Consider the following 27,259-nt stretch of genomic DNA (forward strand, 5'->3'; position numbering starts at 1 on the left):
GGAATAACTGAATGAGAAGACAGAGATCCCCAGTTATTCTGGGTATCCCTGAGAGACTTCTGGGAAACTGGCAGATTGCAACATCTCTACTATCATTTTGGACTTACAAACTTTGACTCACGTTATTATATTTTACCTGCTTTAACCACTCAGTAACTCTAATTCTTTTTTCTTAGCTAATAAACCTTTAGTTCTTTTACTGTAGAATAGACTGCCAGCGTTGTCTTTGGTGTAAGATCTGGAATACCAGTTGATCTGGGGTAAGTGACTAGTCTCTTGGGACTGGGAGCAACCTGAGGTGATGTGATTTTTGGTTTATGTGACCATTACCACTAAGTCCAATTTATCTGGATGGCAAGATAGGCTGGAGAGCTTAAGGCAGTGGTTCCCAAACTAGGGGCGACGCTTGTTCAGGGAAAGCCCCTGGCGGGCCGGGTCGGTTTGTTTACCTGCCGCGTCTGCAGGTTCAGCCAATCGCAGCTCCCGGTGACCGTGGTTCACGGCTCCAGGCCAATGGGGGCTGCGGGAAAGGCAGCCAGCATGTCCCTTGGCCCATGCCACTTCCCGCAGCCCCCATTGGCCTGGAGCCGTGAACCACGGTCACTGGGAGCTGCAATTGGCCGAACCTGCAGACGCGGCAGGTAAACAAACCGGCCCGGCCCGCCAGGGGCTTTCCCTGAACAAGCGTCGCCCCTAGTTTGGGAACCACTGGCCTAAAGGGACTGTCTGTGGCTCCATGATAAGACTGGTATAATGATCCAGGCATTCACATTTGTTACTGGTTTGGTGAAATCTAATTATAGAACATACCACAATTTTGGAAGGGTGACCATTTGTCCCGCCTTGGCCAGGACAGTCCCTTTTTTAAGCCCTGTCCCGGATGGCCTGATTTTTTTCCCAAATGGAGGCATTTGTCCGTTTGCTCTTGCTGACTTGATCAGTTGGCAAGAGCAAACAGGTCAAATACTCACTTTTGTCAAAAAAGTGGGGTGTGGAGGGGGTGAGAAGAGATTCCAGACCCCCACAGTGGGGAGGCAGGGCTGTGGGGGCAGCAGTGTTCCAGCACATGTGGGGGACCCCCCATTGCACAGGGGGGCCCCTCAGGGTTCCAGCGACCGGGAAACAGCCTGGCACATGGCAGGGGGGACGACGACACAGGATTACAGTGACGGGCAACAGCATGGCGGGGCCCTCGGACGAGCAGCTGGGGGTGTCCCATTTTCTCTTTCGGAAATATGGTCCGCCTACATTTTGGGGTATCTGCTCTTGTTTTCTGACAGTCTGCCCTGAGACAGGCACTCACATTTGAGAGTCATTCCAGACAGCATGACAGGTACATTATTGGGTAATGGGGGAGTGTTCTTATTCATCACTTGCATTATTTTCTGAACTGCTTAATGTCACTAATAAGTCATAAAACTACATTTATTCATAATGCATAAAATTGAGATGAGAGCTTTATTTATAGTAGCCTTTCAAGCTCTGGCTGTTGTAGCATACGTAACAAATTTCAGACTACATTTCTGTAGAAGCCAGGACGAAAAGCTGATCTACAGAAACAATTTGTCAAACCTGGCAAAGCAGAAAATGTGTCAGCTCCTTTTTACAGCACTTCACTGTCATTTTTTTATGGTCTCCTATTGTTCAGAACGTTCCTGATGTCTTGGTTATAAAAACAGGGAGTTCAAATTGCCATAAATTAACCTAACTCTTACAGTAAATTTTACAGTCCTCCATTGATCAGAAGTGCAGGTGAATGCCCTCCAAATCTTTACTGTCTTGGCAATTGTCTCACAAAGCCATTACAGATCCGAGCAGGGAAAGGACTAACTCAATTCAGGAGATTTTTAGAAGAAAGCAAGCTGAAGCAAAGAAGGCAGAAAGTAGGTTATAAATCAGTTTGTCATGAAATTAAACTATTACGTGGAAAACAAATTATACTATAAAGATTAATCAAGTAACTTTATTCTGCAGCAACCTATATGAGCATCTGGGTAAACAGAAACCTCATGAAATGTTTTGCTGCAAAGCTGACTTCAATAATATATGCAAATGATAAATTCAACAATTCTGCTCACTGCCAGAAATAAAATAAATGGCTTCAGGAGCAAACAACACTGATTCATACTGTGCTCAAGCACTAGACAACCAATCTATTAAACTACACAGGAGAAAAAAAATCAAAGCAGCTTTGTTATCTTACTTGTGACACCTTAGTTAAATCTCAGGCATTACCTCTTTATACCAGCATAAATATGTAGCCTTCTACATCTTTTATAATGTGGTTACAGACACAAAAATGTTATAGTCAAAAACAAGAGCTAGTTCAAGGAATTTCAGACTTCAAAATAGGCAAGATACAAAGCTAAAATTCATATGTTCCTTTTTCAGTTATGAATACTTTCACTAAAACATAAATATTTTAACATATATTAATTTTTTCTGACATTCAAAATTGTAAAGTCAATATGGCAGAATTATTGTTAAAAGCACATATGTACAAATATTTTTTTCCATACATAAAGTATTTGGCATAATTATAACAATCTTACTGCATACACAACTGTTTGCTTCTTTTTTCACATAATGGTACGCTCCTCATTAAAATTAACCAGTTATGTACAAAAATACTTGAACATTTATTATAGAAAACCTCTATAGCTACCATCAACAGCACATACCTGCTGAAGGTTTCATTGAGAGAATATAAAAAGTGGTCACTTTCTTCCAGTTAAGCAATCAACAAAGCAAACAATTAAAATCAACATGAGCTTCCCCAAAAAAGGAGAATATTTTTAACATGATTTAAAATACAGTTCATAAATCTGTTGTCAACCAAGTGTTAAAAACAGTAAGAAAAAGAAAGAGAGCTACAAAAAGTACATACACAAGGTGCTTTTTCCACACTCCTACGACTGGGATTTGCTTTCCATAGCTTTACAGATGCTATCTAGTGAAATTCAACCTAGAACTGTCTACTACATCTTCCTTCAGTAAAGATGACAATGATCAACTAAGTTAAAACAAAACAAACAATAACAAAAACCTCCACTCGTAAGAATATACATGAAGAGCTGTTAGGAATTTTGCTAATTTGTGCAGAATTGTGAATTAATGCCCTGAATCTTTTAAAAATTTACTGATACATACCCAGTGATTCTTATTCTTTAAATTTGTTCACTCACTGCATTGATTTGATACTAACCAGTATCGATTCTTGTGTATCCTTAGTAACGGGACACATTCATTTGTGCCTCTAGAATATCTGGATATTTGTTCTTCTGGTACAGAGGGTTTTTTTTTTTTAAGTTAACTTTCAAAGACAGGAGAAAACCTCCAACTAACTGTTAATGAGATTTTTTTCCCCTGTATGGGCTAACTGAAAGAGTAAAGGTAAATCGCACCTTAAAAAGAAAGAGTGCACCAGATACAGGAGATAAGCTACTGTTATAGGACTAAAGAGCTTATCAACAATCAAATTAATTCCCAGAAAGGTGTTCTACACTGAATGAAATGTGGATATTTGTTACTCTTAGAAAGCAATACAAAAGTGGTATTTTGTTTCAAGAACTCACTCTAACCCATGTCCTTACAACTTTTTACTGCGGGGTAACTTGCATTAACACCCTCCTCTTCCTCCGCCACCACCACCAAATTGACCAACCTGCTCATGGGGAAAGGGGAACAACCTTCAGCCTACTTGCAGAAATGTCCTAGCCTACAAACAATGTTGTTAGAAAGCGTGCATTTCTTTCTCGTGATTAGCTCAGTTAACATAGCCTACATTTTGTAAGAAGCATACAACTAATGTAAATGAGAGCTTGTGGGGTTTTAGATTTAATTAAATGATATTTTATAAAAATGAACATAAGATATCAAAAAGCTATGCATCCATATTTACCACCTTGAAATTAACAAAATTCTCTCATTCATGCTTCCTGTAATACCTGGCAATCAAAATTATTAATTTTGTTTAATAATGTGCAACATAATATTAATAAGCATTTAAAAGAAAACTGGGTAAAATATTAAAGTGCCTACACTAAATGTATTTTAATTTTTTTAAATATTATTTCATAAACGGTAAAGAATTCATTGCAAGTACATATAAAAGTGACTTCTTATAACTGAGACACTTTCCGAGGAAGAGGCCTGGGCCGAGGAACCTGTTCAGTCCTCCGGCTACTGTTTTCCTGATTGTTTGGCCGCGCCAGCAGGGGTTTGGGTGGCAGTGCTGGTGGATCTGCAGTGACAGGGATGGAGAGGCTGTGAGGTAGCGGAACAGGCCGTCTCAAAGTTCGTTCATAAACGCTGTAAGGTGGCGGCGTTTTACTTTCTTTTCTCATTGGCTCCTCAGAAACACTGTAGTTTGGAATAGTCTGTTCACTCCCTTGACTTTCAAAGCCAGAAGTTTCTGATGTGCTGCATCGGCTAAGCGAAGAGATTCCACTGCTGTAACTTCCTGACAAGACTGGGGAGTTGGATATGAGCCCCGAGGAATGACATTCCACTGGAGATGGGGTAAATGATTGCATGGATCCCTGCAAAGAAGAAAAGAGAAGGATTCATGTGAAGGAGAATTAAGAGCAATGTTTCTCCGTGAACACTAAAAACCCGGGTAGATTTTTTTTTTTTTTTGGCACAGATTCTTGGGGGCTTGATAGATGGAACATGTATTTGTGGTTGAATTAAGATCCAGTAAAAAACAAGTCAAAGCTTGTCTATAGAATGCTTATATTTTCAAACTATACATCAAATACTGTTCATGTCAACAATTTATTTTAATGGAAGTAAGCTATATTAAAATGATGTATTCCTATCATCAGTCTCAGGAAAAATCTGTCAGTGTTTAAAAAGAAAACGTTCACAGTACTGACAATGGAATATGTATCCATAGCTTGCAGTGTAACTAGTAGCACGGTGCCCTCTACTGCCAGAACACTGTATCTACATCACATTCAGTACTGCTACTTCAGTCTCCGGTTTAGAATGTATTTACAGCTTTCCTCCCATTTTTTGCAATGAATCATGCTGTAAAAAGAGCACACATGAAGCAGTGTTATATCTAATATTACACATATGATTTTTTAAAAATTAACTACTTAATAATTTTGTAACACAGGAATGATAGCTGTGTAAATGAGAATAAACTTTTATTGAATTCCCCTGCATTTATCAGTGCGGTGTTTGGTTTCAGGTCCGTAACTTATTACCAGATACTATTAACAGTGCAGGTAGCTTCAAATTCTGCAGTGTGCATCAATGCTATTTAAAATTTTTAGCATCTTCTGCTTGTAAAAGCCACAGGACTTCCAGGATTGGAAATATACTCAAATCACCATCACCAGCCTGGTTTAGAAGTATTGTTTGCCCTAAGCCAAGTGGTGATGAGCCAGCTCAAGCTATTGTATATGTGAAAAATATTATTTACTAAAGATATTATCCACTAAGATTCTCACTCATGAGTCCTAGCTCCTCAGCACAAGATTGGTCGAACTCCCTCAACTCTTAAAGAATATTTATCCTCAAGAACAATAGTACTGGAGTAGAATATAAGACAGGCCCTCTATTGGCAGTCATGTGCCACTGTCGACACCTGAAGTCAGAGGTATTGAGTTCTTGGTCCTCAGAAAAGGCGGAGCCTCCCCCATAAGGATGAAGACAACAGGTTCTGAGAGAGGGCCAGGATCTCTCCCATGTACTCCTGTTGAGGCCTCCAAATCAAGGCAGCTCCACATTATGGTTTCCAGATTTCCCCTTTCTACATTCATGTTGTAGAAGTGGGGAGAGTGAATCCAGCTTTGCTGGTTCACTTGTAATCTTTTGCAAGAATATTATGAAGCCTACTCATCTTCAGAGCTCTGCTTGATTCCTACATTGGCAGATATAGGATTTGTTGGCCGAGACAGACCGGTTTTTGCACAGATGATGACACTCAAACGTCAGTGCTCTTGGGGCATGAAGTTCCACTCTTGATGCAGAGCCTATATCGTGCTACCTTATGTCATTTTTCTACTGGGATATTTCTGAAGCTTCTTACCTTCCAGGAGTGAGAATCCTGTCAGTGAGAATCATTAGAGAAGGGAAAAATACCTATAATTATAGTTTGCTGTAGATTTTACTCCAATAGGTTTCTTATGCATTTACCCCACATAGAATTTGGGGATTTTTAGAACTGGTTGAATTTTTTTTTTTTTTTTTTGAAAACAAAAAACCAAACCTGTTTAACAGTAAAAAAGAGATTGTGAAAATTTTACTTTTTTCTCTCCTCAGCTCTAGCAATCTTTTATTAAAGTGTCTTAGTGCTTGTACTTTGTTTCTGTTTTTTCTCTGGAGCAATTTTTTCAGGGATGATTAAATATTTTTAATTGGCCTCTCCTGGGAACTCTGCCGCCGACATAAGTGAAGGATCGGACTTGCAATGTTTGTTGGGCAGCATTAATACCAGGCAGGGGATGGTGCACAATGGTCAAAGAGGGGACATGACACACACTACTCCATTACTGCTATCCTTGTGGGTCAAAATTCTTCATGAACTAACAGAGTTTTGTTGGTCGGACGCTAAGGAGTTAAGAGAGAGGAAGGAAAATTTTAGCAGAACATCTTCAGGGACGCAGAATCACAGTCAAGTAATTTTCCCTTTTTGATTTTGATTTCTTTACAGTAGAACAGCAATTGTACTGAATTGTGAGGAATTGAATGCGTTAGGAAAGGTGTAGACTTCTAGTGATTTGCTGAAAACTTAGTTTATCCTAAGCATTTTTATATAATGCCCATCACTGCAATAATTAGGCACCAGTAGTATACTGTCCATTAGAATCTCCTTATTCTCCTCTGACTGTCCTGGAAGTTAAGAGGCCACACAGTACTACAGGCCAGAGGCTCACGATTCTGATGAAGAAAGGAATGAAAGAAGCTTGGGTTTGAAAACCTGTAAGAAATATTATTAGTTTTTAATTATGACTTACTCATAAACTCAGGACGTATTATTATTAAAGCATGAAATATACAACAACAAACACCTGAAGAGATAAGAAAAGACATTACACATGCAAAAGATTTTGCTAAGTACTAAATACGTTAGATTTATGCTAGCTAGTTTGAGAGACAATCCAGACACAGCAGACTCAATCCTCAGCTGAATAGTCATGGAGGGAATGTGGATCTAAAACAACTTTCTGTTCCCATGATCTTGGGCTGGCTGGTGCTCAGCTGCTCTATTCCAGACTAGGATCAGACAGCTGTGAGCACTGCAGTGGAGTGGAGAGAGGTGCTTAGAGATGGTTTTATGCATCCCCACCCCATGTCGGGGGAATTCTTGGCTGCCCATCTAGGGACTGATTCAAAGCCCACTGAAGTCATTGAAAAGATGGAAAAATTTTCATTTACATCAATGGAATTTAGATTAGATTCTTAGGGGCAACTTCCTCGGGCAATGCAAAGGGGCTGGAAGAAGGGCCAAAGATTGAGTCCAACATATGGCAGAGGAAAAATGAAGTGGGTTTTACTTAATTGTCACTGCGGGCTAAGAAAGTTGGTGTATTCTGGAAATCCCGCTAAACTGCTTCCTTCAGCCAATATAAATTAAAAGTTATGCACCACACAACATAGACTTAACAAGTCCCACGGAATAGGCCAGTACCTTCATTGGAGATCTGCCAGCAGGAGAAGGGGAAACCGAAGCCACATGCCTTGCCGGTGAAGCTGTGAAGTTAGAAAGGTTTCAATTCAATTTCACAGAAACTAGACATATTTTAGAATGCCACCCTCAGGAAAACCGTAAATCAAGTTTATCACAGAAATTCTACCAGATACAAAAGGTCACCAGTATGTTTAGATGGTTCACAGAAAAAAAAAAAGATACAAAGGTATTCTTGGGAAAGCGTTGTTAATGGAAAAGAGATGATCCAATTTTTACTACCCAATACCTCCCCCTGTTCCATTCTGTGCATCTTGCTCAAAGGCTGTGCATGCTTTAGAAGATTTCATTTGTTTTCAAAGTTATGCAAAGGTTATCTTACAAGAGAATACATACAGCATGAAATATTTATGCACTCATCTCCCCTGGCAATTTTTACATCATTCTAAACTAACTGGCAACGTGATTGAAAAAATTTCCTTATCATGCTTTCTTCCCCTCCCTTTGCTTTTTCTTTTAAGGACAAAATTCTATACGTATGTGTTAAAGAAGCAACAACACATGACAAAACATGCTTCTGTTAGAAGCCTGAAGGTCCATCGTGTATTGTGAGGCATGAAGATAAATGGAAAATATCTTCAATCACTTGAAAATAATCATACTTAAAGTAGCATTTAAATATCTTTTCTTTTAAATTGACAAATGATTTTTGAAGGGCAAACTGGTTAATGAAACTGAAACCATGGACTTATGACAGCCTATACAGCACCACCCAGTAAGATCCTTCTTTTCATAGTGCCCAGTTTGTGATTACTAACCTCCAACCATCGTAAGGTCAAAAGACAAAAAAAATCAATACTCTCTTTTGGTATCAACATGTTTGACTCTAATAAGTCATTCAGTGCAGATGCAGGATATTGAAAATGGAATGTTACAAGAATACAGAATGTTAACAAGGTGAACAACTGCAGTTCTACTAGTCTTCCATCCACAGCAATCAACTGATAAATTATCCTGCCAAGGGAGTTAAGTGTTAATCGCAGTCGAAAGAGTCAAAACTATCAAGTAAATCATTTTGTATTGGAGGTTGGCCTGAAATGTTCATATACTCACCAGTTTGTGTGGGTCTTGGTGGCACAGGGGGAGACATAAGCTTTCCACTTTCTGACATATTCCTGGCTTCTTTCCCACTGTCCAGGCTCCAGCTGCTGGGGGTGGTGTTTACAGCTGGAAGAGAATGACAATGCTGACACATCTGCTAATATTTCCAGCTCTCAATTCCAACCTCTCCACCTTTCCTAGATCCATGAAGATTACAAATATGTAGAGTTAAAATGTTAACCAACTTAACAGCATGCCTGAAAAAACTTGCATGATTACAATAGCATTTCAAAAAGCACTTAAAATCATGCATGTTAGACTCCTGGCCTGCTTGATGTATGTATGTGGCCGCTAGGTGAATTTGAGATTGTACAGCAATTTGGACCTTATCAGCAGTAGCAGCTGAAAGAGCACTCTGGTGCTTTGCACACGCAGATCTAGCTACAGAGAGAAACAGACTACGATCCCATGAATACGGTCAGGGCTAGTCTACACTAGAAGCACTACATCAGGTGCAGCTGCACCGATGCAGTTGCGCTGCTGTAGCACATCTGGTGAAGACGCTCTATGCTGATGGGAGAGAGCTCTCCTGTCGGCATAAGTACTCCGCCTCCTCGAGAGGCAGAAGCTAGTCAGTGGAAGAGCATCTCTTGCTGACACAGCGCCAGTGTGGACAGTGCTTAGGTCGCTGTGACTTGCGTCGCTCAGGGGGATGACTTTTGCACACCCCTAAGCAAGGTAAATTACAACGACTTAAGCGATAGTGTAGACCTGCCCTCAGATTCCCTCTGTAACAGGCTCCCTGTTTAAAGAGTTCTATGTGGAATGAAACAGACTGTTCCTAGGCAGTTTCTTCTGAGTCGCTTTATATATGGAAAGACTGGAGAAGGAAACTGACTAGAATTCCAGCCAATATTCCCTCAGAATATCTTCAATTTTAACACACTTCTGTTGCTCTGGTATAGACAAAAAACTAACAAACAAACAAAAAAACCCAACCCAAACCAAAACAACCGAGAGAGAGAGGGAGGGAGAGAGAGAGCGCAAAGTGGAAGGGGAGAGGAACTGAACAAAAATACATAGGCCGATGAAGAGAAGAGATAAAAAAGGTTAAAATACATTAAAAATAGCACAAAGCAAAAAATGGAGCGAGGGTAGCATATGACCCTTACTTTGTATCCATGGTCCAAAGGTTCTAATTAAATATGTAATTTTACTTGTTCGCAGATGACTTTGGCACCCTTGACTTGTATAAGATCACTGTTTGGTATTTATCGGTGTCATTTTTCGGGGCTTGTGCATCTTTAATTGAATTGTAGTGCATGAAATAGTGATTACTGCACAAAGCATGGAATATTCTCTATGACGGGAAGCAGAGAGGTCTCATACTATAATGTTCTCCACACTTGTCTTACAAAAAGACATTTAACACTGGCAGGCCCAAAAGAGATCTTAAAAATTTCATTTTTCCTTAAAGCTACCCTCTAGTTAATGAAAAATCTACAACTTTCAAAAAAATAAGGATTACAGAATTGGTAGAAGTCCTTTTAAGCTGAACCATCTGTTGACAATACATTCAAAGTGCTTCCAACATATAGGGAGCACAAGCTCTATCTATACCATTCTTCTCTTTGCCTGTCCTCCATACTTGTGTGCAAACGTGGTACTGAAACACAGCAGGACCTTGTGCTCATTTACAAGAATGGAGTGAAAGTCAGAGTACAGTGTTAATGTTATTCACTATTTCTATTGCAGTACATTTAAGGACTACCACATTCCTACTCTACCAGGCACTGTACAAATAACACAAGGATTTGTACAAACAACACAACGATAGTCCCTACCCCAGAGATCGTACAATTTAGAAAATACAGAACAGGGAATAAATACACAAATGAGGGGAGCACAAGGTAAGAGGGAGAGGGAGGTGTGTTTAAACCAGTATCCAATTGGTTTCTATAATCATATGTACCCAGATGTTCATGTGCCTAGATAATAATGACAAATCTGATATTGGCATGAACCAACCTTGACAGTAATCCATTTGCAGAAATATTGCTCATAACCTGTCACTACATTAAAAAACAAAACAATGACAAAAATTTCCTGACATTTTATTACACTTTCTAAACCAGAAACATTTTATAATTTGTTCCCTGTAGATATTACAAAGAACTAATTTGTAATGAGTAAACAATTTTATTCAAGGGGGGCTAAATAATGAAATTGTTTGCTTGGAGAACAACTAATTCATGAACTAAATTAAAACAAATGTATTTAAAGCACCAAAATAAGATTTCTTGTATATTTAATTTTCCAGTCCTAATACCCAGGATTCAGGTTTACCTGGCAACTTACCATTTACATTTTAATATTCATTTGTTCGTAAGTACACATAACATATATTATGCTTTTAATAGGTACGGATTAAAATGCATTCCAGTGAGAACATTTTTATCAATCTTTTTGACTAGTTCTCCTGGGGAGTGCTTCTGCAGTAGAGGGTTGACCCTGAGAGCAGGACACAGTAATCAGCCTATTTCCTAAAAGACCATTTTGTCTTTTTATTTCCTAATATGTAATAGAGACATTTAACATGTTGATGGTAATACGTTACTTCCATCTAGCAGCATGATCTGTCCTTACTTTAAAAGTGACCAGGTGGGCATGACCCCTGCTAACTGGCTCCCTAGGCTCCAAACTCGTGGTTGAGTAAACTCCCTAAGATGGCCAGTTCTTCAGCTCCCAGACCAGCATATTTCATTCTGTAAAGACCAAAATATTTCTGCTGCCTGGACATTTTGGATTTTTTGGTCCAATGAAAAATTCTGTTTTTTGAACTTTCATCCCGATTCAAATGAAAAAATATTAGAAAACTCAATTTACTTTGCAGGATGGAAATTCTACTTCCTGGTCAGCGCTAGTTATAATTTTCTTTTGAAATGTCTGATTTGAATTAATCTGTTTTACTGTAAACCATTTGGAGTGTGTCTCTGTATTCCAGAGTGATTTCAGTGAAAAGGTTAGTGCTCTGTGTAATTACGCCAACAATACAGAAGCACCCTCATTTATATTTTCTTTATAGCAAATAATGGATGTTTCTTATTTACTTTAATATGGTAAAGATAATTAGATCTATTTCCAGTAGCATTCCAGATATAAACATTACTAACTATATGTGGGGAGGAGCAGGGGTGAATTATGTATGGCTAAATGGGAAATGGATGTATCAAACTTCAGGGTTGCCTCCCATCCCAAGGCAAGATCATCTCAACCTCCCCTTCAGCCTCCAGATGAACATGTATCTTTCTCCCACTCCTGAGCCTTTAAACTTCCTCCCAAGTGAGCCAGTCCAGCCAGCTCAAGACCGTGCTAACAGGCAGACAGCCAGCAGCAATGCGTTGCCATCTGCTGCTCCACCACTGACTCTTACTCCCTCCTGTCTCCTGGGCCCTTCTGAATGCAAGGCTCAGATCACAGGTACACTGTCTTGTCAACTGTTTGAAATGGGCCATCCTGATTATCACTACAAAAGGTTTTTTTTCACCTGCTTAGAACAGCCCACCTTAATTAATTGGTCTTGTTACAGTTGGTATGGCAACACCCATTTTTTCATGTTCTCTCTCTCTGTGTGTGTGTGTGTGTGTGTCTGTCTGTCTGTCTTCCTACTGTATTTTCCACTGAATGCATCTGATGAAGTGGGTTTTAGCCCACAAAAGCGTACGCCCAAATAAATTTGTTAGTCTCTAAGGTGACACAAGTACTCCTCGGGGTTTTTTTTTGCTGATACAGACTAACACGGCTACCACTCTGAAACCTGTCCTTTTCTTGTGAAGCACTTTGAGATGTATGGATGGGACGTGCTATATGAGATCTAGGAACTATTATTATTCACCAGCCTGTCAGGAGGAGTGGCATTCTAGAGTGACAACTTTAATTATATCTTCACTGATACCCAGATTGGCAGTGGTACAGGATTCTACTCACCTTTCTCAGGGCCAGACAGGTTAGGATCACTTCGGGGCAAAGCACCATCTCCGATATGATTAAACAGCATTCTCTGGAAATTCAGAACAGTGCATTTTATGGGAAAAGACAATGGCAATCCAATGACCTTTTAAAATACAATTACATTAGTTTTGCAAAAACAAAATGTTCAAAAGAATTTGGCCCAAATTATTTAAATAAGGAAAATGATCTTGAAAACTGAGGTAATCCAAATATATGTCTACAGAGCTGGTAGTTTTGTATGTTTGTTTTTTGTTTATTAAAGAGGCATATTGGGGTAACCCCCTGAGAACTTAAAATTGTATGGAAATGGGTAGAAAAAAATTGAGATTAATTCCTCCTTTTCGTAAACGTGTACATATTGGAATAATTTGAGACAGTTATTATTTATTGGCTTTGGCAGTATATAAGGCAGTTCCCTGCTCCATTACAATTACAACGTAAGGCCCAATCCTGAAGTGAAATCTGTGTGCTTTGACTTCAGTTGGATACCAAATGGGTATAGAGGTCCATTTGCAAAGATTTCATTGTAGGATCAGGATCTAAATTGGATACCAATATTTGGTGATGTCTAGGATGTTGCTATTTCCTTGGTACAGGGTGTTTTCCTAATTCTGCCCAAGATCTGACTCTTCATGGTAGCAGGGTTCCTTAGCTTTATAGTGGGTAAGAATTATCCCCTGTATTGTGGCAATTCCCTCCTACCTGAATATTGATTACTACAGAAATCATAGGAATACAATGCTATAAAATTATTCTAAGCTCCTAGGTGTTTCTATTAGCAACATTCACACAGCACATTGATCACTTTTTGGAAATCTTTTTTGACATTAAATAACAGGAAAATAAAATAAATAGCTATTCCCACAAATAACTCAGATCTAATTTTTGAGGAAAATCTAAATAGAGTGCTGTGTTCTGCAATTTAAAGGCAGATCAGACCAACAATCAGAGAGGGAAAACCAATCAAGCCTGTTATCACATCTTCTTCCAGCATTAACTACTGCCCTTTGCCAAGAGAGCGAGGCAATAAGTAAAAAAAAAAATCTGGTTTCCTTCCTGAAGGAAAAGTCCAGGGGCTGAAAAAGCACTGAAGTCACTTGTAGGGATCAAGGAAGCAAATTCATATGAAACACAAAGGAAAGAGGATAGATTGAAACGAAGAATGACAGTTATGTAGTTTGGAATGCTGTTGTAGCTGTGTAGGTTCTAGGATAAGAGAGAGACAAGGTGGAAGAGGTAACTTTTATTTGGCCCAACTTCTACTGGTGGAAGATACTAATATTTGGTTATGTCTAGGATGTTGAAGCTTATCAGGGCATCCAGGAACAACATCATAACCAGCATCAACTTCCTGGATGCAACAATCAGCTTCAACAATGGAACCCTACAGACAATTACATACAAGAAACACACGAATCACCACACCTACCTTCACAGATCCAGTAACCATCCCAAACACACCAATAAATCTGTTATCTACAGCCAGGAACTCAGATTCCATAGAATATGCTCCGAAGATAGACCTTTAACATCCATATAACTGCCTTCATCGGACAAGGACACTCCATCAGAGAAGCAGATCACATCATGGAACGGGCCACCCAAATACCTCGAGAGAACTTGCTTTGATACAAAAACAAAAAACAAAAAAAACCCCAAAAAACCCCCCACCAACCGAAAACCCACCCAAACAAACCCCCAAACCCCAAACGCACACCCCTGCTTGTCACCTACCAACACATACGGGGAATCATCAAACAATTACAACCCATACTTGATCACATCCTGAAATAAATCTTTCCGAAACCCCCTCTTCTGGCCTTCAAACAAATCCCCAACATCATCAGAAGCAAGCTTCCCATAGACCAGGACACACCAATTCAAAGCAGCACCACACCCTGCCAGAACAACAGATGTAAAACCTACAGACAGAGGCTGATTAAGTTCTCCTGGGGCCCTGGGCCAGAGCAAGTGGAGGGGCTCCGGTGGCAGAACTGTGGCCCCGCTGCACCACTTCCGCCTGTGGTCCCGCCCCCATTCTTTCCCTTCTGCCTGCAGCCCCGCCCATGGTCCCACCCCATTCTGCCCCTTCCCCCGCAGCCCTGCTCCTGTTCCACCCATGGCCCCACCCCATTCCACCCTTTCCCCTGTGGCCCTATCCCTGTTTCGCCCATGATCCCACCCCATTCCCCGCCCCGCCCCACTGTGGCCCCATCCCCCTGTTTGCTCCTTTTGGCTCCCCCTCACTGAAGCCCCAAGACCATAAAAGCTCTATCCCCACACCACAGCCCTAGCCCTGAAGCTGTGGCAGGAAGCGAGAGCTCCTCCAATCCTGGGGCTGCAGCCAGGGACAGGGCACTCAGACTTTCCCCACCCTGACCCCCAGGCCTTCTGCCGGGGATTAGGTCCGGGTGCTGGGGCTTCCCCTGCCCCACCCCACCTGCTTGGTGCGGAGATAAAGGAAGAAGGAGGCATGCCTCGGGGCCCTATTTCACCCCGGGGTGTTCGCTACTTCCCGTCACCCAACACAGATGTAATGAGGTTAAGTGGTGTCCGTATAAAATAAGAACTACTAATTATTCCTCAAGAAAGGCTTTTAATGATTTTTTACTATAATAACAGCATAAACAAAATAAAAAAAGGAAAAGCAAAGACCAGCACTGAATGAGAATTAATACAAAAGGCAGATTATATTGAAGACAAGTGCCAGTACATGTAATATTGTGAACCATTTGCGAGTTTCTGAACAGTGACTTTACATATGCTGGTCCTGGCAGGCTATAATCAAAGCCCCGAAGACAAGCATAAGTAAAGCTATTATTTACCAGCTTTATATTCCTGGTTACCCTTCAGTTGGCCGTTTTCCGCACTGGTCAGGTACAGACAGTCGAGACGTGCACGTCCCTTTGGTTCAGGGAGTGTGGGTCAGGTGTACCGAAAACACACACACACAGAGTCCCGTGCCTTCATTCTTTTTATCTGATCTGATGGCTGTGTTTTAGAACAGACCAACCAATCAGGGTGGGCCACATTGGTTATGTGGTTGCCCTAGTTGTATAATTGATGCATATTTAATTTTTATGTCCAATTGTTAGTTGTTCGTATAATTGAGGCCTAATTATTTTCTGTAGCCAATTAGATCTTGAATGTGGGTAATTTGGGGTTGATAAGTACATAGGAGTCAGCATAAATTGTTATCTGGTTGCAGCGTGTCCTGACCAAAAGCCACAAGCTTAAGCTTTGTTTCTGCAAGGCTTACATTTTGAAGTATATGGAAGTTTGAGGCCAAACAGTTGCAATACTTCTATTTCGTTCAAGCTTGACAAGACAGTTGTTCAATTTATTCACACCTGGCACTTCTGTCAGGGACCAGGGTCGGAGACCTGGGGCTTCCCCTGCCTACCCCACGGCTTCTGCCACGGTTCTGAGCTTCTGCTGCCTCATTGTGGATTTCTGCTGGGGTGCCCATTTTTCCAGGGCCCCCCCCCAATTGGCCAGGGCCCCTGGATAAAGGCTCAATGGGTCCATTGGATAATCTGCCATGACCCACAGACTTATCTCCACTGCTAAGGTGATTAATGCCTGACACGACACACAAGATCCATGGGTCCTAGGCATGCCTAACACAACACGTGGTGTATCTCATCCAGTGCATCAAATGCCCCAACAACTATGTGGGTGAAACCAGACAATCACTTCATTCTTGAATGACCTCACACAGAAAAATGATAAAAGACAAAAACACCCTACCACCTCTGGGCAAACACTTTTCACAAAGTGATAGTCCATATCTGACCTCTCAGTCCTCATCCTGAAGTTCATAACTCTGGTAAACAAATAAAAATCATGGTCTCAATAAACACTGGGTGTATGGATCATTAAAACATTTTGTAACCTACTAACCTTCCTTTTTTCTATGACTGCAGTGGTGTTAATTGCCCACTTCATTTTAAGGAGTTTCTTGCAACATGTGCTAACCTCTCATGTTTAACAATCTGTCCCACTCTGTATTTAGCTGTGACACTCTGGTTACCTTTTCCAGACCTGAAGAAGAGCTCTGTGAACACTGAAAACTTCTCTCTTCCACCAACAGAAGTTGGTCCTATAAAAGATATTACCTCACCCACCTTGTCTCTCTTATGTAGGAGAATGACTCCAATCATGGAGCAAATCAAGACTAAAAAAGACAACAAACCAATTACAGGGGCAAGTGTCTATGGAGCGTTTCAACACCAACAATAGGCATTCACATTCTTCATATGGAGAACAGGTAAGAGAGACAAGGCATCACAACCCAGCCAGAGACCAAGCAGCTAGCACTGAAAGGTAGTCAGTAGATGGATAGATGTAGTCTTAAACAGCCACTCAAGGCAGGAATACTTGTCCAATACTTCTGTAGCTTGGGTCCTACTCAGTCCTTGTAACTTCCTCAAATGATGTGCTCTGGCAGCATAGGATTTGAAGAACAGGCATTTACCTTTGTGCCTCTTCTTTTCAGGTTGAAAGACAACAGTATAAATTACTCTTTCACTTGGTGACAAAGAAATCCAGGGAGTATAGTGTGAATGCTCTGATGGAGACCCTGAATGCAAACTAGTGCTAGAATAAAAGTAGTAGGGACTAGTGACCGCATCAGTATCTAATTTTTATAAAGTGCTAAGGATATCTCTGTAAGGAGTGAGATGATTTGGCCTTTAAAATCTCTCAAGAGTGAATATTTTTTCTGATGATAGAGGGTTAGAACTGTATTTTCTGAATATGATCCATTCTTGCTATCCTGGAAGGAAGGGGCTCTGAGAAGGATACTTGCCCCTTTTCCTAGAAAAAAGTTAGAACCCCTTTAAGGACATGAGAGGAAGAGGGAATAGTTGAAACTTCCTGCCTTTGAAATATGCTTCTTTGCACGAGAAAAGTAATTTTCTACTTACCCTGTCTGGGGACACTGAAGATAGAGATAGATTGGGAGATTTTTCTGTCAGGTGAGCATCTGGGAGAGTGGAGATTGGGCCTAGCGGCTCCTCACGCTCTCTTGGTGAATCTCTGGTACAGCGGGGAACGGAGGCCGCATTCCACTTGGCAAAGCAAGAGTTTATAGGCTGGGAGCAAAAATGGCACAGTTCTTTCTTTATGGCTGACCGAAAAGCCACTTTACATACAGAACATCTGCAAGTCTTTGCTCTATGCAGCTTTGGCTGCTCTGCCATTCTGAGAGTGGTAGGAAGCTAACAGTTGAGAATACTCATTTTGTAGTCCCTGAGAACTGCTTCTTAGCCTGGCTAAGATTAAGTATTTGTTCTGAGATTGTCAGCTATCATGATGATGGGCATGGTATAAAAGCTTAAATAGAAAAGAGGAGAATATTTTCTATTCAAGAACCACCTTAATAGCCAAGAGGTGGAGAGTGAGTGAGAGAGAGGCAGAACTAAAATTTAAGAGAAAGCAACAAGTCATTTCTAAAGTAAAAGAACCAGAACTACTGAGTTTCATGTTGTCAGAGGCAGAATTTCTGGGGGGAATCAGAATGGATGTTATTTGCCACTGTCATTGGGCTCCCTGTCAAAGTGCTTCAGTTTCCCCCAGTCTCTGCAATAATGATGGCCATGCTGTGGAGGTGGAATGAACTAGAAGTGCTTTTACATGTATAACAAGGGGAAAAGTACTGGAAAGAAAGTAGGCCTATTAATAAAAAGCATTTAATTAATGAGGATTCAAAATTGGCTGGTACAAAACTCATTTTGTAAGCCTTTTAATCCACAGAACTAAAAGGATAGGGATATTCCGATTTAGGATTCAAAGATGGTGATTTTAAAGTGAAAACTCATTTCTCCTCTCTCTCCTCCCTTCTCACCCCCATGCTAGAAAAAACGCCTCCCCTTTCCTATTTGTCCTTCCTCTCTGAAATGACATAAGGATTTAGGAACTGCCATATGTGATTGGCTTAGTAGTGTATCTTGCCTTTAACGATGGCCAGTATTTAGGATATTTCAGAGGAAGGAGAATGGAAGCTCACAGTGCACGACTGCTATTGTAACAGCCCTTCCACTTTTCCTTGCTCACACAAGAACAGTCACATAATGGCAGGGAGATGGACTATATGACCTTTGCATCTCCCTCATCCGTGATTTTATATCAAAACCAGGTCTAAACTGGGCAGATGGTAACCACAGAGTAGATCAATTTAAGCAGATTCACATTTCAGTTCTTGCTTCTGCTCTTTAGTAGGTACTGTATATTTTACTAAACTAATATTGCCTATAAATATGCAGAAAACCTTTCCTTTTTCCCATTGCATTCATCATGTTGCCAGTTCAGAGGAATGCCTACCTACCAAAAGTAACAAGAGTGGGTAGAGGTAGTAGTGGTAAGCAATTATCTGTCCTATCTGCAAATCTCTGAACATTAACAAATGAGGAAGTGCCCAAATTTTCTCATACTGATTTCTCTCATCTCTTCTAAAATAAAATTTTCCTGCTGAATTAGAGACGAAGTTAAAGAAGCTTTATCATCATATGCATTAGAGTAAATGTGAATAGATCTCCCTAACAAACTGGGTACCTGTGAAGGTTCTGCAGGAATCGGGTAGATGGCACTGCATGGCCTCTCTCTTGGGGACAGGCAAGAATTTTCTCTGGAATGCTTATGTTTGTCAGATAACAAAGGAGAAGCTGGAATATAAAAACCCCCCCAAAAGATAACTTAATGCACTAAAATGCATTGAAATACTGATCACTTAAATTCTGTGGGCCAATTTCATAACACAGAGAGAGACATCCAATTGTTCCCCTCCCAACAATTCACTTTCCTCTGACAATAAACTGCATTCTGTATCACACAGGCAATAATTTGAGAATCAGTGGATTAGTGTATTGAGAGCCATTTTGTCAGTGGACAAGCACTAACCTCTGGCACTGGATGGAGCAGAGCTGGTCACATTAGGTGAAGCGGAATGAGTAGAACTCAAGCTTGAGGTAGATGGACTTGGCTGGAAGTAGATGAGACACTCTTATGATCACATCATACATACAAGTTTGTAAAATACAAATATACTTCATATCTATTACACAAACGTTTTGCCCAGAGCAGAGAGTTATAGTTTGTTACATTAGTTTTCCAAGAGCTTTAAGCAGCAAACAGACGTAAATAATATGAATATAATTTATTACATTTTGAACTTGCCGCAGTGTTAATGACAATTAGACTGAAAGGTCTAATTAGAGAAAAGAAATGGATTTGTGTTAGATTGTGTAGCTTTAAATAACTTTTCTCACATGCATTTATATCTTCAAATTGGACTGTTATAGTTATGTAAATAATAATCATTCTCTATAACAAACGAACGCTGACAGCACATAGAATATGAAGGTCTGTTTATAAAAAAAGCTTTTAACACTCTTTCGATCACAATTCTAAAGTAAATAGAAGATGATAGTGAGTAAATAAATCTAGTGCTTTCTTGTGAGAAAACTCACAATAAGATCATATTTAGCTTAGCTATGGCAATACTTTGTACCTGCATGTTGAAAACTTCGTCAGAGCTTTCTGATTGCCCAGTGATATTGCTGACTTCAGCAGAGGCTTGTGATGACAATGAGGAGGATGAATATCTGTTTACAGCTGGGTAACTTAATGGACTGTTACAGGAAAAAATAAAAAATTGATTTAGTCAATTCCTATTCCAAGTTTTCCAATTTATTAAACATCAATAGGGTACCAAGAGAAAATAAACACTCTCATCTCTTATCTCATCTACTCTAATTTGGGTTTATTTATTATACTGTGATTTTTATCTGCTATGGATGTCTGCAGATGCCTGTGGACTGATATATGAAGAAGCATATATATGATAAACTACATCACAGAGAAAAATTGTTCTAGTACATTGTATGAAAGTGCCAAAAACTAGAAATTCCTGGTAATTTAATCTTTCATTTACCTGCGTCTAGGAATTACCCTGGCACCATCTGGGCTCATAGAAGCAGGCGCTGAATTTCTACATACACGAGGGCTTCCATTAGGAAAGTGAACCGGACTAGCTTGCACACATGCAGAGAATTCCTAATTATTGGTTAAAAAAAGGTTAATTAGAATAGGAAAAGCACCATCAAGCATTTTGTGACATACCTTTTCAATTTACTATCTGTACCTTTTCATTTTGAATTAGGTGCATTAAATATTAATATCTAAGAAGCTAAAGTATTTTTTCTTCAGTGATGTTAAACATTTTCCCTTGACAAAGTAAAATCATTATTTTTCTTTCAGTCACATGATAATTTTAAAAAGTGAAGACAAGCTCCAGTGCTACAACAATGTAATGCAACCAAGCAACCAAAAGATGTCACTCTTTGTCACTTAGCAGAACTAACAACCATGTTCAAATGAAGCAGTCCTTGCGGCTAAGCTATTCCTATGGCCTGTCAGTGCATCTGCTCACATACCTGTATTCCCAAACTTGACTTCATCACAAAGAACTGATCTACTAGCTTTTTGTGTAAAGGTCTCATATCCTGAGGCACAAACTTCTCATGTACAGCTAATCCGAATTCTAGAATCTGGGCCTTCACAAAAAAAGGAGAGAAAGACATTGCATTTCAGTTTAATTTTCGCTTTCCATCATTAACCTCCTTGTTACAATGCTATGAATCCACAGAAATACATATTTTAGAAGGACCTTGATATTAAACAAAGCCTAAGGCCAAAACCAGGCATCTAGTCAAAAACATTTACTTTTCTCCTCTTTGTGCTGCTTGATTTTCAGAAGAACTTAGCTGGCTTGATACCAGTGGCTTTGTTCAATGTGTAGAGAAAACCTGACTCGGTGTGAAATGTGTGAATAAGCAGTTCTAAAAATATGAATGAAGACTTTCCTCAAACAATACTGGGAAGGAAATGTCACTGCATAGAAACGTGAGAGATGACAACTCTGGTAAGGAGCCAGTAGGTCTGGGCAGACAACACGGATGTGTCCAAACACAGTTCTTGGAATGCACATCCTGCTATGACTACAGAACCCATGTTATTCCTCTACCAGGTATCTCCTAAGCAGTGATAATTAATGTGGTGGCTTTATATGAAGGACAAAAGTCCACCAGGCTTGAGAGTAATAGCACCAAAACATATCACTTATTATCTTGTTCAGATTTACTTAGATGGATTTAAAACTTTGGCTTGGTTAAGTGATGAGCCAAATAAACTTTAATGTAAAATAGAATAGTTACATTATGCTGTAATATCTTTGAATGAGAGCATCCAGCAGACATTTTGGGCCAGCATCTCAGTGGGTGTAAATCAGCAGAGCTGCACTGACTTCACCATCACAGGTGAAAATAACCATTTTGTTTCAGTGCAGGTCAACATTAATTTCTGCTTCTGCTAGAAGTGTTGTGGTGCCTCGTGGGAGTTTACCCTTGGATCCCTTGTGCCCCATTCTCTCGTAGGGGCCCTGCTCTCCAGCTGGACTACATCTTACATGATGCATCATGGCTTTCCCTGCAACTGAGCCACTGCAGTGCATCATGGAAGACTATGGGGTCAACATGTAGAAATAAAACATTTCATCTAGGTTTTTCCCAATGAAAATTTCAGCCAAAACTGATTTTTCCTGCAGAAAATTTCTATTTTGACAAAAAAAGCCTTTTTTATTGAAAAATGTTTTGTTGGATGTTTTTGACCAGCTTAGCAAGTAGGTAAAGTTTATCCAGCTTATCACTTAACCAAGTGAATATTTAAAGTTCCTTTTCAAATTTTATTTTATTGGTGAAACAAAGGGGAAAATAAAATATCAAAATAAAAAGTAGACATAGTCAATAATGTTATTTCCCAGCACCTCTCTTCCTTTCAATTCATCACAAACTATGCAGCTCATTTATCTTTATTTTCCATAAATAGTAATGTCTACACTAAGTAATTCAAACCTCACAATAAAAACAAATATAACAGGAAAAAAGGAGAAAAACAGTTCAAAGATCAAATAGTGATCGTAAATTTTTATATAAAGTGCATCCTCTCAATTCCTTAGTTGCAGTCTATTTTTATTTCCTAGTCAGGCAAGTATTTGTGGAATGGTTTTAAAAAATAATTAATTAATTAATTAATTAACATAATACAAGTTGTATTATTGCTACAATATACTTTTTAGTCATAGCAGTGTCAGTCTGTCGTAGTGGTAAAATATGTAACAACATGCAAATAAAACAAATACTTGCTATCATATGAAAGGAAGTTCTGCCTCTTACTGGTCCACTTATATTTTTTTGGACAGAGGAAAAGAGGATGAAGAGGATCAGAGAGATTAAGTTAACTACACTTTTAAACTTATTTATAGGGAGTTGCAGGCTATCTGAAAACTTATACAGCAAATATTGAGGGCCATTGAGCAGCTAAACACTGCAATTTCATATCTTATCTGGGAACATATCAATTTCAGCTAGAATACACAGCAGGCTCTCTGCTTTGTCTTTTCTCCATTTTACCTGCTCAAGCATCAGCTCTCTCAAGCGTGTGATCTTCTCCCCATCCTCTGGGTGGTTCAAGATATATTCCTTCACAAAGAATGCCTGAGCAGAACATAATCACAGCACAAAGTCACAACAAATTTTGATGGATATGTTTACAACAGCTTTAAGGCACCCGGTTTTTCAAAACAAAACCCCAACTCTTCCCACAGCAGTACAGAATAATAAAATCACGTATCACAGTTATAGACCCATTTTCATATTTAAAGGTACTGCTGTTCTTTTTGAACAAACTGATATGCAACTTATACACAGAGATCACCTGCACAAATAAATGGCAGCCATTTCTTGTATGAAAAGCCTTTATCCAAGGTCCAATAAGTGAACCGCTTCCATTTGGCCATTTAGATCGCTCTGGTGGAGGGCTTTCTGCTGTCCAACAGGGCCTGTTGAACACCGGCCGAGCGCTCCTGCTTCTTCGCATTTAACCATGCAGCAGCCAAGCTGTTAGGTGCAGAACCACCAGGTTCTGATGCAGAAGACTGCTGTGGTTTTGGAACAGCAGGTCTGGCCTGAGCAGCAGCTGTAACAGAGCAGCCACCGAGAGGTCCAGCACCATGCTGAACCAGTGCTGGTGCAGCCAAGCCGGCACTATGAGGATCACCTTCACCCTGTCCTGCTTCATCTTCATGAGGACCCTGTGAATTAACGGCACTGGGAGGGAAGGTGTACAACAGAGCCCCTGACCATGGGAGCAGAAAAACGTCCAACAGGGAGCCTCTGTCGACCCCCCGAATTGAGCAGAAAACGTGTCATTTTCTGTTCTGCCTGGGTGTGAACAGGTCCACCTGAGAAGTCCCTCACCTCTGGTAGATGATGCTGACCACTTCCAGATGGAGGGACCATCGGTGGCGAGATGAGAAGGTCCTGCTGAGGCAATCTGCCAAAGCGTTCCTGGCCCCGATGGGCAGCTATGAGATGAAAGTCATGTAGTACAGAAGTCCCGGAGCCTGAGGGCTTCTTGGTAAAGGGCAGACGATCTGGCTCCGTCTTGCTTGTTGATATAGAACATAAGCAGCTGCATTGTCTGTCAGGATCTGGACCACCCTGCTTTCTGTGTGAGGTAGGAAGGCTTGGCAGACCAAGAGAACTGCTCTGAGCTCTCTGACGTTGATGTGTAGGAAGCGATCGTGACATGACCAATGGCCTTGCATGCTGAGATTGCCCAGGTGGGCTCTCCACCCCAGGTCTGAGGCATTAGAGATGAGGGTCACCGATGGGGACGGAGCCACTAAGGGAACTCCCTCCAACACTAATGCAGGATTCTGCCACCAAGTGAGTGATGACAGTACAGGTCCGGGACCCTGACCACATGGTCCATGCTGTGTCTGTTGGGGACGTAGACCAACACCAGCCACGCCTGCAGGGATCTGAGGCAGAGTCATGCGTGCCGGACTGTGTAAGTGGAGGCCACCATTGTGGCCCAACAATCACAGGCATGTGTGACTGCTGGTGAGATGATGGGCTTGCATGCACAAGATCAAGTCTGCCATGGCTTGGAACCGAGCCTCAGGGAGGAAGGCTCTGGTCTGAGTAGAGTTGAGGACCGCTTCAATGAACTCTATCCATTGCACTGGAATTAAGGCCAACTTTTTCTCATTTATTAACAGACCCAGGTCACGACAGGTGGAGCAAACCGGATCAAGATGCCACCACATCTGATCCCGGGACCAGCCTTTTATCAGCCAGTTGTCAAGGTACAGGTAAATTTGAACACCCCAGCACCTCAGGTAAGCGGCCACTGGTGCTATGCACTTTGTGAATACCCTTGGGGCTGACGAGAGACTGAAGAGCAGCGCTGTGAATTGGAAGTGGTGCTGGCCCAGCACAAAATGGAGGAAGTGCCTGTGCCCTGGGAAAATGGAAATATGGAAATCCTTCAGGTTGGGGGCACCGTACCAGTCATCCAGATCCAAGGAGGGGGTGATAGAGGCCAGGGAGACTATATGAAACTTCAACTTCTTGAGAGACTTGTTGAGGTGACATAGGATTAGGAAGTAGCGGGATTAGAAAGTAGCGGGAGTAGAACCCTTTTCCTTTCATGTCCCGAAGGACTTCCTCTGCCGCACCCAGGTGCAGGAGGTTCTCGACCTCTTGAACGAGGAGTTGCTTGTGAGACGGGTCCCTGAAAAGGGACGGGGAAGAGGGGTGGGAGGGAGGATCAGTCACGAACTGCAGGGTGTACCCTGAAGATATTACTTCGAGCACCTAATGGGCCAAGGTCAGCCATGACCAGGCCGACCGGAAGGGGCGCAGCGGTTGAGGCAAGAGTGGGAAGGCGTATCCTGGGGACTGACTGAGGAGCCATCCTCAAGCACACCCTCAAAATGACTGCTTCTGGCCTCCTTGGTTTCTGGAAGGGCCAGGCTGAGCAGACGAATGGGAAAACAACGTGTAACGCGGCTTAGACCCCTAGCCTCTATCCTTTCTCCTGTAGGTGCCCAGCTGGGGAGTCCCGCAGGACCTAGACTGGGGAGGTGGAGGGCCGAACGGCTTCCTGGTCTGCTGAGGGTATGAAGGCCCAAGGAGCAGAAGGTGGCCCAGGAGTCTTTAAGGCTGTGAAGCCTTGTGTCCGTGAGCATGGAGAAGAGCCTTGCCCCCTCAAAGAGGAGTCCTGAATGGTGACCTGCATCTCCTGGAATAACCTGGAGGACTGCAGGTGTGCCTCTTGGCCACCACCAAGGCGACCACCCGGCCGGTGAGTCCGTAGCATCCCAGGCCATCTGGAGGGCCCCTCTCGCCGCTGCTGTGCCTTCTTCCACCAAAGCGGCAAACTCCTGGGCTCGGTCCTGTGGGAGGGCCTCCTTGAATTTGCTATTAAAATTGTACCTGCCTAACAGGGCGTGGTGGTTAGACACCCAAAATTGCAGGCTTGCGGTCAAATAAACTTTTCCGCCAAACAAGTCTAGTCTCTTGGCTTCTTTGTTTTTTGGCATGCCACTGACTTGGCTCTGCCTGTCCCTTTCATTAACAGTGGACATGACCAGTGATGCCGCTGGAGGGTGCATGCACAAATATTCAAACCCTTTTGCAGGGATGTAATACTTCTTTTCCACCTTCTTAGAAGTAGGCGGAATGGAAGAGGGTGTCTGCCACAGCGATTTGGCAATCGTAAGGACCACTGCGTGGACAGGCACCGGAGGAGGATATAACATTAAAGAGGTTGTTGGAGTCCTCCGTGAACTTACTTTTTAAGTTCAAATTGGCAGCCACCATTTAAGGAGGGCCTGGTGCTCCTGGAAGTCGTCGAGGGGACTGCCTGTTTGGGAGGGACCTGCCACCGCTTCATCTGGAGATGACGATGATTGTACTGCTGGGGGAGGGGCCGGTTCACCTTCCCTCTCTGGGGATGGCTCCTTGGGTGTTGAAGCCTGCTGCATCGTCCCTGCTTTGGAGTCAGTGTCGTGTTCTGACTCCGGTGCCAGCGGTGCCAGAGGCAGCTTGTCCGAGGCAGCCAGGGAAGACTGGTGGGAATACGGGACCAGCATTATGGACACACCCCATGGGTTCCAGCATGGCCATTGAGTGGGCTACTATCCCTGCTGCCATGCCGCAGCTGCAGATGCTGTACTGGTCTTGCGGGTCGGCAGTGAATCTCCCCTCCTCGGCAAGGGGCTGAACTCCCAGTCTGACTCCGACCTTTGCCCTTCCGGCGACCAGGGCGGAGCTGTCGAGGCCTGAGTTTGCTGACTGACCTAGTTGGCGACCGGTGAGATGCGGGCAAGGATTGGTGCCTGCTTGACAAACAGTACCAAGGAGATTGAGACTGGTGTCATGATAGGGAGTGACTCCACCCCTGTGGGGACTGACATCTGGGAGACCGTGTAAGCGAAGGTGACCTGCGCCACAGCGATCTTTGTGGGAAGCTTGCCAGTACCATGGGTATGGGGACCAGTGCCTCGACTCCAGTGTCCCATGCCTCGTAGGGAGAGAGTGGTGCCGGGGTCCTAGGCTGTGGAGATGGGGATTTATGCCTGAGGTCCGGAGAGGATGCTCC

General features: G+C 41.8%; 1 protein-coding gene across 4 annotated transcripts in view; it reads right to left on the reverse strand.

Moving 5' to 3' along the window:
• Positions 1-1,439: 1,439 nt before the first annotated feature.
• Positions 1,440-27,259, reverse strand: part of DOCK4 (dedicator of cytokinesis 4) — a 410,395-nt gene continuing 384,575 nt past the window's right edge. For 2 of the 4 annotated variants that reach the window (XM_037888655.2, XM_037888647.2), the window contains 11 exons: positions 23,221-23,304; positions 21,187-21,306; positions 20,685-20,806; positions 20,262-20,382; positions 19,652-19,733; positions 19,307-19,416; positions 17,680-17,847; positions 12,728-12,800; positions 8,753-8,866; positions 7,643-7,704; positions 1,440-4,541 (listed from right to left, as the gene is read on the reverse strand). In XM_037888655.2, the coding sequence (XP_037744583.1) occupies positions 4,122-4,541; positions 7,643-7,704; positions 8,753-8,866; positions 12,728-12,800; positions 17,680-17,847; positions 19,307-19,416; positions 19,652-19,733; positions 20,262-20,382; positions 20,685-20,806; positions 21,187-21,306; positions 23,221-23,304 (1,476 nt within the window). In that variant the 3' untranslated portion in view covers positions 1,440-4,121. The remainder of the gene's footprint in view (positions 4,542-7,642; positions 7,705-8,752; positions 8,867-12,727; positions 12,801-17,679; positions 17,848-19,306; positions 19,417-19,651; positions 19,734-20,261; positions 20,383-20,684; positions 20,807-21,186; positions 21,307-23,220; positions 23,305-27,259) is intronic. The other 2 variants (XM_037888663.2, XM_043549556.1) reach the window with 1 other exon arrangement.

The sequence above is a fragment of the Chelonia mydas genome, chromosome 1 (assembly GCF_015237465.2).
Source record: "Chelonia mydas isolate rCheMyd1 chromosome 1, rCheMyd1.pri.v2, whole genome shotgun sequence".
Classification (NCBI taxonomy): Eukaryota; Metazoa; Chordata; order Testudines; family Cheloniidae; genus Chelonia; species Chelonia mydas.